At 44.0% G+C, this 15212-nt stretch overlaps 1 protein-coding gene across 2 annotated transcripts in view; it reads left to right on the top strand.

The window, feature by feature from the left end:
* Positions 1-4518: 4518 nt before the first annotated feature.
* RCAN1 (regulator of calcineurin 1) overlaps positions 4519-15212 on the top strand; it is a 35611-nt gene continuing 24917 nt past the window's right edge. For both annotated transcript variants that reach the window (XR_014026382.1, XM_081327312.1), the window contains exon 1: positions 4519-4820. Coding sequence is in view for 1 of the 2 variants with exons in the window: in XM_081327312.1 (XP_081183438.1) it covers positions 4530-4820 (291 nt within the window). In the remaining variant the exon portion in view is untranslated. The remainder of the gene's footprint in view (positions 4821-15212) is intronic.

Below are 15212 nucleotides of genomic sequence, written 5' to 3'. Positions count from 1 at the left end.
AGCAACAGAGAATTTTCATAAATAAATATGTTAGAACTGGTTAGGTTGGCAGCATACTATATATAGCCTGGAGTGCAAAAATCCAATCAAAAGGAAACGGGAGATAGCAAAAAGAGAGATGCTGAAAACAGAGCTACAAATGATTGTCATGAGATGGAAAAAAGGACAGAGATTTAAAAGACCTAAGGCTGAAATTCAATTTCAAGCTAAGAAGCAAAAAAGAACCAAGGAAGCAAGGGTTGATAACAAAAGAGCAAATCAAACTCATAGTTTAAGACTGTCAGGATACAATGTGAAAAGCTAAACCTCAAAGTAAAATGAGGTTGACGAGATATAAAAATTATAACGAGGGATTTGCAGAAATAAATGAATCAATAAACTGGCTTGTTGTGCAGGAAAGGTGGCGACTGTATAAAGAAAAGGAATTTTGTGTCTTTCATTCCTCACAGAAGAGGAGACACCTCATCCTAATATGGTTGGGGAGAAATACATCTCAGGATTGATCAGCGTATAACAAGAACATACAAGGCTGCCTTAAATAATGCAAGACTCCAGGGCTAGATGTTGAATGAACTAACACGTGATATTAAATGTACAAGGGAATACAACAGATTATGATGCAGCATATTTCAGACTCTTTAGAAATGCATGTTGCCAGCGTGGATTTATTAAGGAGAAGAAATGTCAAACTAATTTTATCTTTTTTTAATGACATAACGATTAATTTGGTAGACGGTCCTAGGTAATGTTGTGGACGCAGTGAAACTAGACCTCAATAAAGCATTTAGATCTTATGTTACGCTCATGGCTATGGATAACCTTGAGCCTGACAGTGGTTTTGCAACTGGTCTCCCCAAAGGGTTTTGCTTATAAATAATTTTGTAGCAATATGGAAAGAAATATTAAGTGGGGGTATATCCTTGGCTTAATACTATTCCACATTTTTATATCCAGAGAATGGAATGGAAGGTATGTCATAGCTTAATAGTTTCCTGCACAGAACAGTATTTTAGGACCTATACATTTTCTTCTGGTTCGTACATTCAATTATTTTATGATGTCCAAAATATAGACATCAGAGGATTTTAGTATTTTGATAAGAAAAGGAAACTATATGCATTGATTGTACTATTTTTTTCATCTAAGTATAACCAACTAAAAGATATGTCAATTTTAGGTTTAAAAATGCAAAACAAACTTGTGGCACTTTAATCTTTAATACTGTGTTTCCCCGAAAATAAGACCTGGTCTTATATTTTTTTTGGCCTCCAAATGAGGCAGTAGGTTTTATTTTGGGGGGATGTCTTTTTTTCTGACACCTGTTTTGCCTTGCGGCAGCACCAACACCTTATCCAGCAGGAGGCCGCATGGCTGCTGGCCCACTTCTGCGGCCACTCGCAGCCGCTCGCGGCAGGAGGCCATGTGCTACCGGCCCACTTCTGCAGCCCTGTATGGGGGAATGCGGTGGCTCAGTGGGTTAGGACGCTGAGCTTGTTGATCAAATGGTTGGCAGTTTGGCGGGTCGAATCCCGAGTGCCGCGTAACACCTGTTACTCGTCCCAGCTTCTGCCAACCTAGCAGTTCGAAAGCACGTAAAAATGCAAGTAGAAAAATAGGGACCACTACGGTGGGAAGGTAACAGCGTTCCGTGTGCCTTTGGCGTCTAGTCATGCCGGCCACATGACCACAGAGACGTCCTCGGACAAGCTCTTCGGCTTTGAAAAGGAGATGAGCATCGGCCCCTAGAGTTGGAATCGACTAGCATGCATGTGTGGGGGAAACTTTACCTTTACCTTTACCTTTATGCTTCACGAGATAGCAAGAGAAAATATGTACAGACTGCTCACATTCCGGACATAAACCATTTCAACTTCTCTCCTCAGGACGACGCTACAGGGAATTGCATGCCAAAACAACTAGACACAAAGACAGTTTCCCTCCCCCCATGCAATCACTCTGCTAAACACATAATTTTTATTTTTATTTTATTTTATTTTAATTCCATTTATATCCCGCCCTTCTCCGAAGACTCAGGGCGGCTTACAAGCTTAGCAGTAGCCTTCATTCTATGTATATGCCTGCTTATTAGGGCTTTCACACACACCCCAAGCGGCATTATTACAAAGTCAGCTTAATTGCCCCCAACAATCTGGGTCCTCATTTTACCTACCTCGGAAGGATGGAAGGCTGAGTCAACCTTGAGCCTGGTGGGATGCGAACCTGCACTAATTGCAGGCAGCTGGTGTTACTTGAGGAGGCATTAGCCCACTGCTCCACCAAGGCTCTAATTAATTCCCACAGCACTATCTAGGTCTAAGGATATCTAACTATGTAGCAGGACAACTATTATCATTCTCATCTTTCGTATTACCTACTCCTATTGGTATCTTATGACTATCACTTAGTTGGTTGTATTTTATGATTTAGGATTGTCTTATGATTTACCACTTTCTTGCTTGTATATATATTCACAGCTTATGCACCAGAGATAAATTCTTTCTATGTCCAATCACACTTGATCAATAAAAATAATCTAACCCAGCCCAGCCCAGCCTATTCATATGGAATATCTCTGGCATAAACAAATTTTCATTTGTTTGTATATTTCACCAAGTACCACTAGATGGTAGTATTTGATCATCCATGATATTCTGATTGTCTGTTTTTATCCAATTTAAGCTGCTCTCACTCCAGTTTGTTCTCTCTCTGCTCTGAAATTTGTCTGACTTGCTTCAAAACAAATACATTAAGGTTCTGGTGCACAGACTTTATTAACAACTTACAAGTTAATTATTAGTATCTAGAGTATTCCAGAAGGATCAATATTCCGTTGGTATTAGTATCTAACAATGCAGTACATATTATTCGGAATTAAGAAACGTCTTGATATTTTCTTCAGATAGCATTGGATTTGGTGATCAGACCCTCCCACAGACATCTTGCAAGTACCTCTGCCTAGAATGCTTACCTAAATATTAGTCCAGAAATATTAATACAATGATTTCTCTGAAGAAAATAGTCAGAATGAGGTATCAGATGTAATTAAGTGGTATCTGATGTCTAGAAAAGAATGGTTCCCAGAGTACTCATCAGGGCTCCACGCCTGTTCCCTAGCAACTGCTAAGGAGGCTTACTGCCTCAGATACCTAGACTTCATGATTTGTAGCCATGGATTTGCTACATGTACCTTATTTTTATTCCATCTATTTTTTTTTAAAAAAACCACCTATGTCTTAAAACTATTCAAACTGACTGCCATTACTTCCCTCTCCCTACCCTTCAGATACATAGAAAGTATGTGCCAAAGACAACTGGACTTTCTTGGTCTTTACCATCTGAGCTGATGAACTGAGGAAGCTTCTTGGATGAGAAGCAAAACATTTTCAAGGGGGGGGGAAACAAGAAAGTCCAGTTGTGTTTTGGAAAAGCACCTTTGGGACAACTATGACCTAGATAATTGAGGATCTCCATAGTCACAGGAACTATGATGCAATAATTATGGATTATGACCAGGGTCACCCAGGTTCAGATCAACCCTCTGCCAAGGAAACTCACTGGCCAAGGGACTTGGTTCTTAGCTCTAACCACATTCATATAGTTATTATTGTGGAAGGGGATACAAAAAAAGGTAAGATACATGTGTCAGCCACAATTCTCAACCTGTGGTCTGCGGACCCGGGGGAGGGGCGCAATGTCATCATAAGGGGTCCACAAAGACTTGAAGAAATGTTATAATTTAACTCTTGAGTTAAGTCTTGGGAGTCCATGGCCATGGTCTGTGGCCACAAAAGATATTTAAAGGGGGTCCATAGTAAAGAAAAAATTGTGCTGTGCAACTCAGCTAAGCAGTTGCTCCCAAATGAATGATAAGGACAGCAATTTAATTGTAATTGAGCATCTTTACAAAAAGCTGTTGTAGTGAAGTTAATATACAGCACCCCAAGAAGGCTTTGCATCTTTATAAGGTTTTTTTTCAGGCAATGACCAAGGTTTGAAAAAAACCCTTACACTATATAGAAAATGTTTGAATGACTGTCTCAGTCTCATTAGGTTAAGAACTAGATAAATAACTTAAATGCAGCTTTAAGCTTCAATAATGACCTGCACATATTACCTGTCTTTCCCATTCATGAAAGGGAAAAAAAAAGCCTTCGGGCCTCGTGATTACTTGCGTCTATGCAATGAAAGTGAAGGAGATTCTCGGTGCAGGGGCGGGAGACCAAATTCTCCGCTTTTTGCAAAGCAGGGAACCGAGCAAGGGGCGGAGAAGCAAAGTGGGCAGTGCCCTCACCTAAAATGGTTGTCGTGGAGCCGAGACGCTTCACGATAGGTAACCTGTTGAAGCGGAGGCGAGGAGCTTGATTGGCTCGGGACAGGCCTTTGACGGTGACGCCCGTTCGACCTCAAGGGCTGAGGGGGTTAATTTTAGGAGGGCGGCGACGACGCTAATCCTTGCTTCTTCCTCCCTCAGCTGGGCCCAACCCGAGCACATTTGTCGCCACCCACTTGGCTCCTCCCCTCCCCTCGGCATGGAGGATCGGGGGGGCGGCTGGGAAGAGCAGGCGAAGCCGTACGAGGAAGAAGGCGAGCAAGGCGAAAAGCGGGCTGCGGCAACCGCAGAAGACGCAAAGGCAGCAGTTGCCGTGGACGATACGCAGCCAGAAAGCGACGAAAAGGCGGCGGAGCGGGAGGCGGAAGCGGTGGTCGACTCGGACTGGAACTTCATCGACATGGAGACGGTCTCGCTGCACGATCTGCCCCATGCGCTGATCGCCTGTAACCTGCCGTTGGCCGTCTTCTTCGCCGATGGCCCGTGCAGGGTGGGTGAACCGACGGGGAAGGCGAGCGGGTGGGAAAAGGCAGGGTGGGGAAGCTGCCTCGCTTTGGAGTGCGGCGGTGGGTGGGTGGGTGGGTTGGGTGGTCGTGTGTATGCATGCACACGTTTCGGGTGTCTGCACTGACGGGTCAGGCCGAGAGGAGGATCACGGCCTCGAGAGAGCGGCCGAAAGGCAGGCCTGACCGCCGTCCAGGACGGCCATCCGCGGTTGCAGATGGCCCCCGCAGGAGGTGAACATCTGGAAGGCAATACAGCTGCTGCCGTGGACCAGGAACACAGCACTGTGAAATAAGGGTTAGCAACCGAAAGGGTCTTTTTTCGTGGTCGTGAATATTCTCTAACGGGAACGTTCATGCCCTTCGGAAAAAGAAGTGTGCCAAAGACGCCAGAAATTCTTACTTTAGGCAAATTCTTACTTTAGGCATTTTTAAAGGCAACAGTTTGGTTTAAGTGTCAGCTGCTCATTCTGCGTGGATTGGTGTGTGTGCATCCAGGAACATCTTTTGAGGGGGATAAGAATCTTTTAACTCCTCGCATAGTTAGGAAGGAAAAACTGCTGGGCAAAATAGGATGCCCAGAGTGCTATGGCAGCATAACAAAAAAAAAATCTTTGAGCCTTCTAATCTTGGCATTCCTTCATGAATAAAATCAATGGAATACCATCTCTGCTATGCTTTTTTAAAAATTTTCCAACTATTAGATTCTAGTAGGTGAATCGATAATTTGTTATGTTGCATTGGAAAGATATAGATTGGTTCTCACCTCATTAAGAATTGGAAATTAATGTGCTGACCACTTCTGGATATGCTACATTGCTACTTTACAGATAGTGCTTCAGTGGAGGGAGAATACAGGTAATCCTTGACATACAACAGTTCATTTAGTGACCATTCAAAGTTACAATGGCACTGAAAAAGTGACTTATGACCATTTTCCCCACTTGTAACCATTGCAGCATCCCCATGATCATATAATCAAAATTCAGATGCTTGGCAAAATTCAGATGCTTGGCTAACCCTAACCCTCAGATACATTACTTGAGAAAATTAGAATGGGACAGTCATCCTCTCCCCTTCCAGCAGAATTAAAAGACCCATTGCTGTCAATATTTTGGTGGTGGCAGAACCCTAAAAATAGCACTTAGGCAGCAAATTAGAGGTGGCCTTGAATCCATATGAATCAAAGACTTTTTGTTCACCTTAAAAATCTTGCAACCATACACTTAGATTGCAAAGATCAGTAGGGAGAAAAAGGCGGGGGGGGGCATCAATTTAATGCACATTCCTGCCTTCCCAACATACCACTTCATGCTACTTACCAGTGAGGTTGTTCTGAAGAGATTTGTTCTGAACCAATGGAATATTTTAGTTTCCATATAATTACTTTGAAACAGCTCACTATACAACTTAGAAGACGTAAGGTTTTAAGAAATTACCTAAAATTCACTCTGAGCGAATAAATTTTTATATGCTTTAATTAGGACATAAAGGACAATTAAAAAAAACTTAAATAAGCCACGGTATAGCTGTGTTGTTAACAATCCCATGCTGTTCAAGACTTTAAAATGAAATCATTCCTGGATCTACCACAAGAGGGTGAAATAATGCCACTTGTTTGGTAAATTTTCTTCCAAAGAAGTTGGTTTAAAAACCTGGTTTTTATAAAACCTGGAAGTTTATTTAGTGGAATACTTACTTCCTTTGAAAATTATTTTGCAGGAATTTCTACCCCTCAAAAATAATTACTAGTTAACTGTGTTAACTATGTACAGATACATACATACAGGTACATACATAAATAGATACAAATATGTATATACACATACACACACATATGCAAAGAATATATGAAGAAAGGTTTCAGAACTGTTTAATCTTTTTATTTTTATTTATTTAAAGTTTGAAACACTCAATAGCAAAGGCGCTCAGTTAACCTGGAAAAATATTGAGCCATACAATGGCTATAGCACTGTAATCCAGAGGTTTTTGTTCTAGAAGCAACAATTGAAAGAGAATCCAAAAGAAGTGAAAATGAAAGTAGTATGGGTGGCCTTTAGGGTTTTGGTGTTGTAAGATGGTCAGCAGTGAACTGTAAAGAATATGGGAAGAAGTAGTGATGGAATACAGCATGAGAATGAGGAGAAAGATTGAGAATCTGATCAAGCAGGCAGCCCTGTAGGTCTTCAGGGTGCTTGTGAGCAGAGGCAATTTGAGAATCATCAGGTATGTTTTATAGTGATGTCTTCATGGGTAACAGATACGGCACGAGGGATCAGCATCATGGCCAGTAGAGTACCTTATATTGTGGCAAATACCATGTTCAGACAGACTGCCAGCACTTGGAGCTATGAAATTACTAACAAATCCAAGCCTCAACAGTGAAAATGAGCAGCCGTTTGACTTGAGGAACTGTATTATAAATTTTGAGAGGAGTCATGTACCTCTTATTTGTCACAGAATGACAAGAGATGGGTTTGGATCAGCCCACGTTTGTGAGGATTTTGTGGGTTATTTGTTGGAAAGCAGCTTGGATTGCCACAGTCAAATTTCAAGGGATTTTCAAGAAGGACTGAAAGAGGAATTGGAACAGTCATTCATCAGGTGAGGGAACAGGAATGACTATATGCTTTCTGTTAGAGCGAGAGTACATGTTATGTTCCCTTTAAACTCAGGGAAAGCAGAGTTAAGAATTAGGGAGAAGAAATATGGAGGTGGATATAATCGGGTGAGACGGATTGGTTATGTGGTGCAGTAGATTCTGACTGACTGTTGGAAGTAGCCACAGAGAGATTGTACTGAGGTCTATGTAGCCCTAGAGCAGGGGTGTCAAACTCGCAATGTCACGTGACATGTCACGACGTATCACAACTTTTTTCCCATTGCCGGCAATGGGGTGGGCACGGTTTTGCTATGACGCATCCAGTCCGTGGGCTGGCAGTTTGACACCCCTGCCCTAGAGGGTACGGAAATGCACTGGCTGAAGAGAGTGGAATGGAGAGAAATAGAATTGAGATGAAGGGTCGAGAGAAATAAATAATATGGTAGAAGCTGGGGAAGCAACTTGATGGTTTGATCCTGCTGACCCCAGTGCCTTGTCTCATATATGAGATGCCTATTTGGATTCTTGGGATGTGGCTAGAGCTACTTAATGCAAGATCTGTCTAAAATAAATCTATAGTAAAGGTAAAAGTAAAGGTTCCCCCGCACATGTGTGCTAGTCGTTACCAACTCTAGGGGCCGGTGCTCATCTCCATTTCAAAGCCGAAGAGCCAGCGCTTGTCCGAGGACGTCTCCGTGGTCATGTGGCCGGCATGACTAGACGCCAAAGGCGCACGGAATGGTCCCTATTTTTCTACTTGCATTTTTACATGCTTTTGAACTGCTAGGTTGGCAGAAGCTGGGACGAGTAACAGGCACTCACTCTGCTATGCGGCATTCGGGATTCGACCCGCCAAACTGCCGATCTTCTGATCAACAAGCTCAGCGTCCTAACCCACTGAGCCACTGCGTCCCTAACTAAAGAATAGCAGCTAGTTATTTATTTATTTATTTATTTATTAGTTTTTATAAACCGCCCTTCTCCCGAGGGACTCGGGGCGGTGTACAGAGGAAGGAAGGTATACAGATCGAACAATAAAATAATAAGAAACACTAATGAACACAAACTGGGACCCCAATTAACGCTATCATGCCAGGCCAGCCTGCTGAAACAGGAAAGTTTTTAAGTCGCGACGGAAGGTACGGAGGTCAGGGGCCATCCGGATTTCTGTTGGTAAGGTGTTCCAGAGGGCTGGCGCACCCACTGAGAATGCCCTCCCCCTGGGGGCCACCAGCCGACATTCCTTGAGCGGTGGCACCCTGAGGAGGCCCTCTCTGTGGGAGCGCACAGGACGGTGGGGTGCTGACATCGGCAGAAGGTGCTCCCGAAGGTAGTCCGGACCCATGCCATGTAGGGCTTTGTAAGTCATCGTTAGCACCTTGAACTTCACACGGAAGGCAGCCGGAAGCCAGTGCAGCGCACGGAGGAGAGGTGTGATATGGGAGTATCGGGAGGCTCCCAAGAGTGTCCGTGCCGCCGCACTTTGCACCAGTTGAAGCTTCCGAGTGGATCTCAAGGGCAGCCCCATGTAGAGAGCGTTACAATAGTCTAGGCGAGATGTCACAAGGGCATGGGTGACTGTACGTAAGGAATCCAGGTCCAGATAAGGCCGTAGTTGGCGAATTAGTCGAACCCGGGAGAAGGCCCCCTTGGTCACAGCTCCAATGTGGTCTTCCAGGGAGAGCTGCGAGTCTAGGAGGACACCCAGGTTGCGGGCCCTATCAACAGGGGGAAGTAACTTGTCCCCAGTGTTAAGCAGTGGGACGTTCTGAATCTCCTGGTTTCCCGGTACGTACAGCCATTCAGTCTTGTCCGGGTTCAGTTGAAGCCTGTTTCTCCCCATCCATTCCCGGACCGCTTTCAGGCAGCGGGACATCACGTCTAGGGCATCACTGATATTGTTTGGAGTTGAGATAAAAAGCTGGGTGTCATCAGCATACTGATGGTACCCTACTCCAAAACTGCGAATGATCTCACCCAGCGGTTTCATGTAGATGTTGAACAGGAGAGGCGAGAGGACCGACCCCTGAGGGACTCCGCAAGCGAGAGGCCTCGGGGTCGACCTCTGTCCCCCTGTCAGCACCGACTGCGAGCGACCCTGGAGAAAGGAGGAGAACCAACGCAGAACCGTGCCTCCCACTCCCAGTCCCCTGAGGCGTCGCAGCAAGATACCATGGTCGATGGTATCGAAAGCCGCCGAGAGGTCTAATAAGACTAGGACAGAGGAATGGCCCCTGTCCCGGGCTCTCCAGAGATCATTCATCAGAGCGACCAATGCCGTCTCCGTGCTGTAGCCCGGCCTGAAACCCGATTGGTACGGGTCTAGATAAACCGCTTCATCCAGGATCTGAGGAAGTTGGTGCGCCACCACGCTCTCAACAACCTTCGCAAGGAAGCGAAGATTGGAGACTGGACGAAAGTTATTCAAAGAGGATGGGTCCAAGGTGGGCTTCTTGAGGAGAGGTCTCACCACCGCCTCCTTCAAGGCGGTGGGGAAGTGACCCTCACTCAGAGAAGCAGAGATGACCGCTAGGAACCAGCCTCGTGTCGCCTCTCGAGCTGCATAGGCCAGCCAGGAAGGGCACGGGTCCAGTAAGCATGTGGAGGAGCTTAACCTTCTCATAATCCTGTCCACTTCCTTAGGAGTTACAGGATCAAATTCTTCCCAGATGACGTCGACAAGACTGTCCATGTCTTGTTCTTCCATCTCAGCCCAGTTGGAGTCCAGACCAGTTCGAATCCGAGCGATTTTATCCAGCAGATATTGACCAAATTCCTCGGCTCGACCCTGCAAGGGTTCCTCCCTCACCTCTTGGTTTAATAGGGAGCGAGTCACCCTGAACAAGGCAGCTGGGCGATTATCTGCGGATTATCTGTTTCTTCATGTATAAATGTAATAAAACTCATAGTTGACAGCTAGTGTCTTCTCTTCCATATCAACTTCACTGGGCCTTGACATAACCATTTTGGCTAGCATCGTATATTACACCATTTACAACCATTTACAACCATTTTAACTGTTTTGCTGGATAAAATACAACTGGCAGTGTTTGCCCAACAAGTTACACTATAAGCCAGACATGGCCATTATTGTAAGCTCTTAGTTTTATGATTGCAAGGGCACTTGAATCTTTATCACTGTAGATGATAAAGGTTGGCAGAAGCTGCGACGAGTAACAGGCACTGACTCTGTTACGCGGCACTCAGGATTCGACCTGCCAAACTGCCGACCTTCTGATCTCAGCATCCTAACCCACTGAGCCATTGCGTCCCTAAATCTATAGTACTGTCATCCAAAACAGATGAGAGGACACAACTAGGCCCATAATACAGATGATATTCCTCTTTGCAAAACCAGATTGGTTCTCACTGTTTGGACATGCAGAGATTGCCCTGATTTAATGAGATGAAGTGATAGAAGGGAGACCTGTTGCTGACCATAAACCCAAAGTATATATGACTGGACATAACTAGGAGCTTTACACCTTCACAGAAGTAGTAAGAGTGGCAGAATACCAATACCTTTCTGCAGTAATTTCATCTATAGATTGTTTAGAATTAATTCTAATTTTAGGGCTAAAAGTTAGCTGGTCAATATCTGTTGACTATGATTTTTTTGTAGAGTCATCTGATTTTGATTCAAACTTATTGATAGAGAAAATGGGTTTTAGTTCTGCCCCCATAGACTAAATCGCTTCCTATCCACTTCGTGAAATTGTCAGGAAAGTAACAGATTGAAGCTGTGGTGAACTTTTCTCTGGTAATGAGGGTGATGCCATCTTTCTGCAAGAGGCAATGATAACCAGCTGTTATCCGGATAAATTCTGGTGTATCTCTTTTGGGGTAAAGGTGGTGGAGCAGAATTGTATAGGGCTCTAGATGAAGCAAATTATCTGAACCCTTTTTAGTTGGGATTCAGTCCTGGGTATGCCTCTGAGACTGCATTGGTTGCTCTTATTGTAATGCAGGGGTGTCAAACTGCCAGCCCCATGGGCCAGACACATCACGCGGAAGCCGCGTCCACCCCATTGCCGGCAATGGCGACGTCACATGATGTGAGTTTGATATGTCTGTTGTAATGGATCTTGAATGAGATGAGTAATTAAGATGACATTGATGGAGATCAGGAAGCTCTGTTACTGAAGCAATGAGGGGGAATACATTTTAAATCCACAACTAAGTATTCAGAAGGTACTCACAGAGACACCTCCTAATTCTCAAGAATATAAAAAGGAGGCAGATTCTCTTATTGTAGTTACTCCCAGTAAAAGTAATTATAGCCTTCCCATAGAGTTGATTTCCTAGTCTAGCCTACCTGGTGGAACTGACAATAAGCTCAATACAATACAATCTTACAATACAATCTTAGTAGCTGCAAAACTGAATGTATGTCCTTGTTCATTGCAGTGGGAGGCTACCAATGAGTTCAGGTTTCCTTGTTTTACCACTTGTTTGTATTGTTACAATCTGGTGGTTAGCTTCTTCCTTATCTGTCCTACATAGCCATGGGCAATCTATGCAGGGGATCCGATAAATTGCATTGGAGGTGGGAGATACTTCTAATGTCTATCAGACCCCTGCATGGATTGCCACTGGGGCTGTGCAGGACAAATGGGAAGGAAGCTAACCACCACATTGTAACAACACAAGCAAGTGGTCAGACAAGGAGACCCGAACTCATTGGTACCTTCACATTGCAGTGAGCAAGGATGTACATTTAGTTTTGCAGCTACTAAGATTGTTGGACGAGCAGAAACAAAAACAGCCAGGAAAGTGATTGAACCCTGGGAAACAGGCCCCTGTTCAGTCAGTAGGAGTGCTGATTTACCACACCTTATCAAGTACTTAAGAGATAAGGGCTTGGCAGCACAAGGAAACAACAGCTGTCAACTTAATAGCCAGCCATCAATACACCAATCAGTGTCTAAAAAGCCACATACAACAGGCACCACATAAATACCACACACAGAATAGCCCAAAGCACACACTCTGCTAGGGAGAAGTTCCCTGAAGTAGCATGAGTCCAAAAGCTCAGAAGACTAAACCTCTGGTCCCAGTGACAAACCTGATTGGATCCTACATATGATGCCTCTTTTTATTTACTGGTTGGCTTCTAGGTTCAATTAATGATGCTAGCCTAGTACAAGTGAATTCTATCAATCCAATGAGAATAATAACACATCTTATATTGTGTTTATAGGGACGCGGTGGCTCAGTGAGTTAGGACGCTGAGCTTGTCGATCGGAAGGTCGGCAGTTTGGCGGGTCGAATCCCGAGTGCCGCGTAACAGAGTGAGCGCCTGTTACTCGTCCCAGCTTCTGCCCACCTAGCAGTTCGAAAGCACGTAAAAATGTAGAAAAATAGGGACCACTACGGTGGGAAGGTAACAGCGTTCCGTGCGCCTTTGGCGTCTAGTCATGCCGGCCACATGACCACGGAGACGTCCTCGGACAAGCGCTGGCTCTTCGGCTTTGAAACGGAGATGAGCACCGGCCCCTAGAGTTGGAAACGACTAGCACACATGTGCGGGGGAACCTTTACCTTTACCTATATTGTGTTTCCCCCAAAAGAAGGCCTATCCTGAAAATAAGACCTAGCTTGATTTTTATGTGTGCACCTAATATAAGCCCTAGCCCCCAAACAAGCCCTTGTTAAGACCTCTCCCACTCTGCCCCACCATCTGGTTGCACGAGGTGGGGCGAGGCACACACCTAAAAATCATGCTGGGGTGGGGAGCGGAGCTGTCCCATGCACCCCACACCTGCTTACCTCAGGACTGCCACAGCCAGCCCCAATGCCTGCCTCGTGATGGCGGCACCAATAGCTCTGTCCAGCAGGAGCCTGCGTGGCGGCCGCCAGCCCACTTCTGTAGCCTCTTGCCACCATTTGTGCATGTCACCTCCAGCCTCCGTTTCACCGGCAGAGACCTTTTCCTGAAGGCCTCTGCCGGCAAAACAGAGGCTGGGGGTGGTGCGCGTGTCAACCCGGAGCTCCGTTCTGGGCTGCAGGGGCCTTTCCTGAAGCTGGCGAAACGAAGGCTGGGGGCGACGCGTGCAAGTGGCGGCAAGTGGCCACAGAAGTGGGCCGATGGTGGCCATGCAGGCTCCTGCTGGATGGGGGCAGTTGGTGCTGCTGCCGTGAGGCGAGACGGGGGGGGAAGACATCCCCCGAAAATAAAACTTAATGCCTCTTTGGGAGGCAAAAAAAAAAAATAGACCGGGTCTTATTATCAGATAAACACGGCAGGTGCTGCCCCAGGGAAAGTTGGCCAGAGGAATGCCTTGGAGATAAGCCCTCTTGGTGAAGGCTCCCTTATTCTGGTACCGTTTACTTTCAGAGACAAGTATGGCTTCATCCCTATTGACCTTTCAGAGGGTAATAGTGAAGATCTAGCTCTCCTGTGGAATAATGGGTGTTTCAGCTGTGGAGGATAATTAGTCTGCCTGTTCTTGGCGTTTAGTTTAATGTTTTCATCCTAATTTCAATCTTACGATAGTGTTTTAAATTTATTGTATTAGGAAATTGTTAGTTAGGAAAATTGTTAGGAACAGAATTGCAGCAAGATAAGCCTGAGTAACTACATCAGTGTTGAAAAATATAGTTTTTGACAATTATTTTGGGAAATATTTTCAAATTATAATTAAAATAGTGCGGGAATATTACAGAGAAACGATGAATGGACAGTGGAAATGTGGTCACTTTAAGTCCCTTGCTTTGCATTTAAAATCTTTCCTTCCTTTGTAACTTTTTCTTTCGAACTAATCTATCTGCCAGGTTCCTCCTCTCTTTTATTTTTGTTTGCCTCAATTTTATTGTGTAGAGGTTAAAGGGATACTTGAGGAAATCTGAGAGAAATTCTCCCAAGTATCATTAACATACTTTGGATTCTTGGATTCTATTTATAGCTTTGCGTTTTTTTATGGTTCTGAGTTTCCATTTGAAGTTATAAGAAGATTATTCCACTTATTTCTTTGTACCAGCTAGTCTCCATTGTTTGAAATATCATATAACATGATAAAGATTAATGTCTAGATAGGTACAGTGAAGCTCTGCTCCCTAGAGAGTCATTCCTTTAATGGCACTTAATAGAATAAATGCCATAGAATAACACTTTATTATTATTTTAATGGCAGTGCTATACATAAAATAATGAGATTGTAACTACTTTTTTCTGGAATGGCAAATGAAGAAGAAAAAAATACAAAAAAATAAAAGTAAGAACAATACTAAAAATTCTGAAGCTAAAATGATAACCAGAAAAGTTACTGAACGCATACCACATTTTTTAAATAACGGTTCTTTTGTACTAAATTATATCTGGAACTAAGTTAATTCTAGCTGGAAGGGATAAATGTTGCCGTCATACTTGCTTCAAATAGCTTTTCAAAGTCGTCTTTTGTGTAATAATTTGGACAGTAGCTTTTAGTAATATCAGAAATGAAACAGACAAGCTAGTAGTTGTGTCATAGCAGTCAAAGTTCCACATTTGGTATATGCAAAGTTCCTTGCTTTTTATATTATATCGGGAGTTCTCTGAATCAACAATATACTGCAGAAAAATAATTGCTACTAGGGTTTTAAAATTTACCCAGTGTGGCAGCAGATAGCCAGAAGATTTATGTATAATGCAAAGCAGAATTTAGCACTGAATACATGAACAAGTTCCAATTCTGTTCCTAATAAAGCTAGAGAAATAAATCAGTATTAATTCTCCTTCAGCAGATTTCCAACTTTGTGTTAAAATATTTTCTTAAAGGAGCCAGAAGAAACAATTGGC

The sequence above is a fragment of the Vipera berus genome (assembly GCF_964194415.1).
Source record: "Vipera berus genome assembly, chromosome: 4".
Lineage (NCBI taxonomy): Eukaryota > Metazoa > Chordata > Lepidosauria > Squamata > Viperidae > Vipera > Vipera berus.
This window is presented reverse-complemented; position numbering and strand designations above follow the sequence as displayed.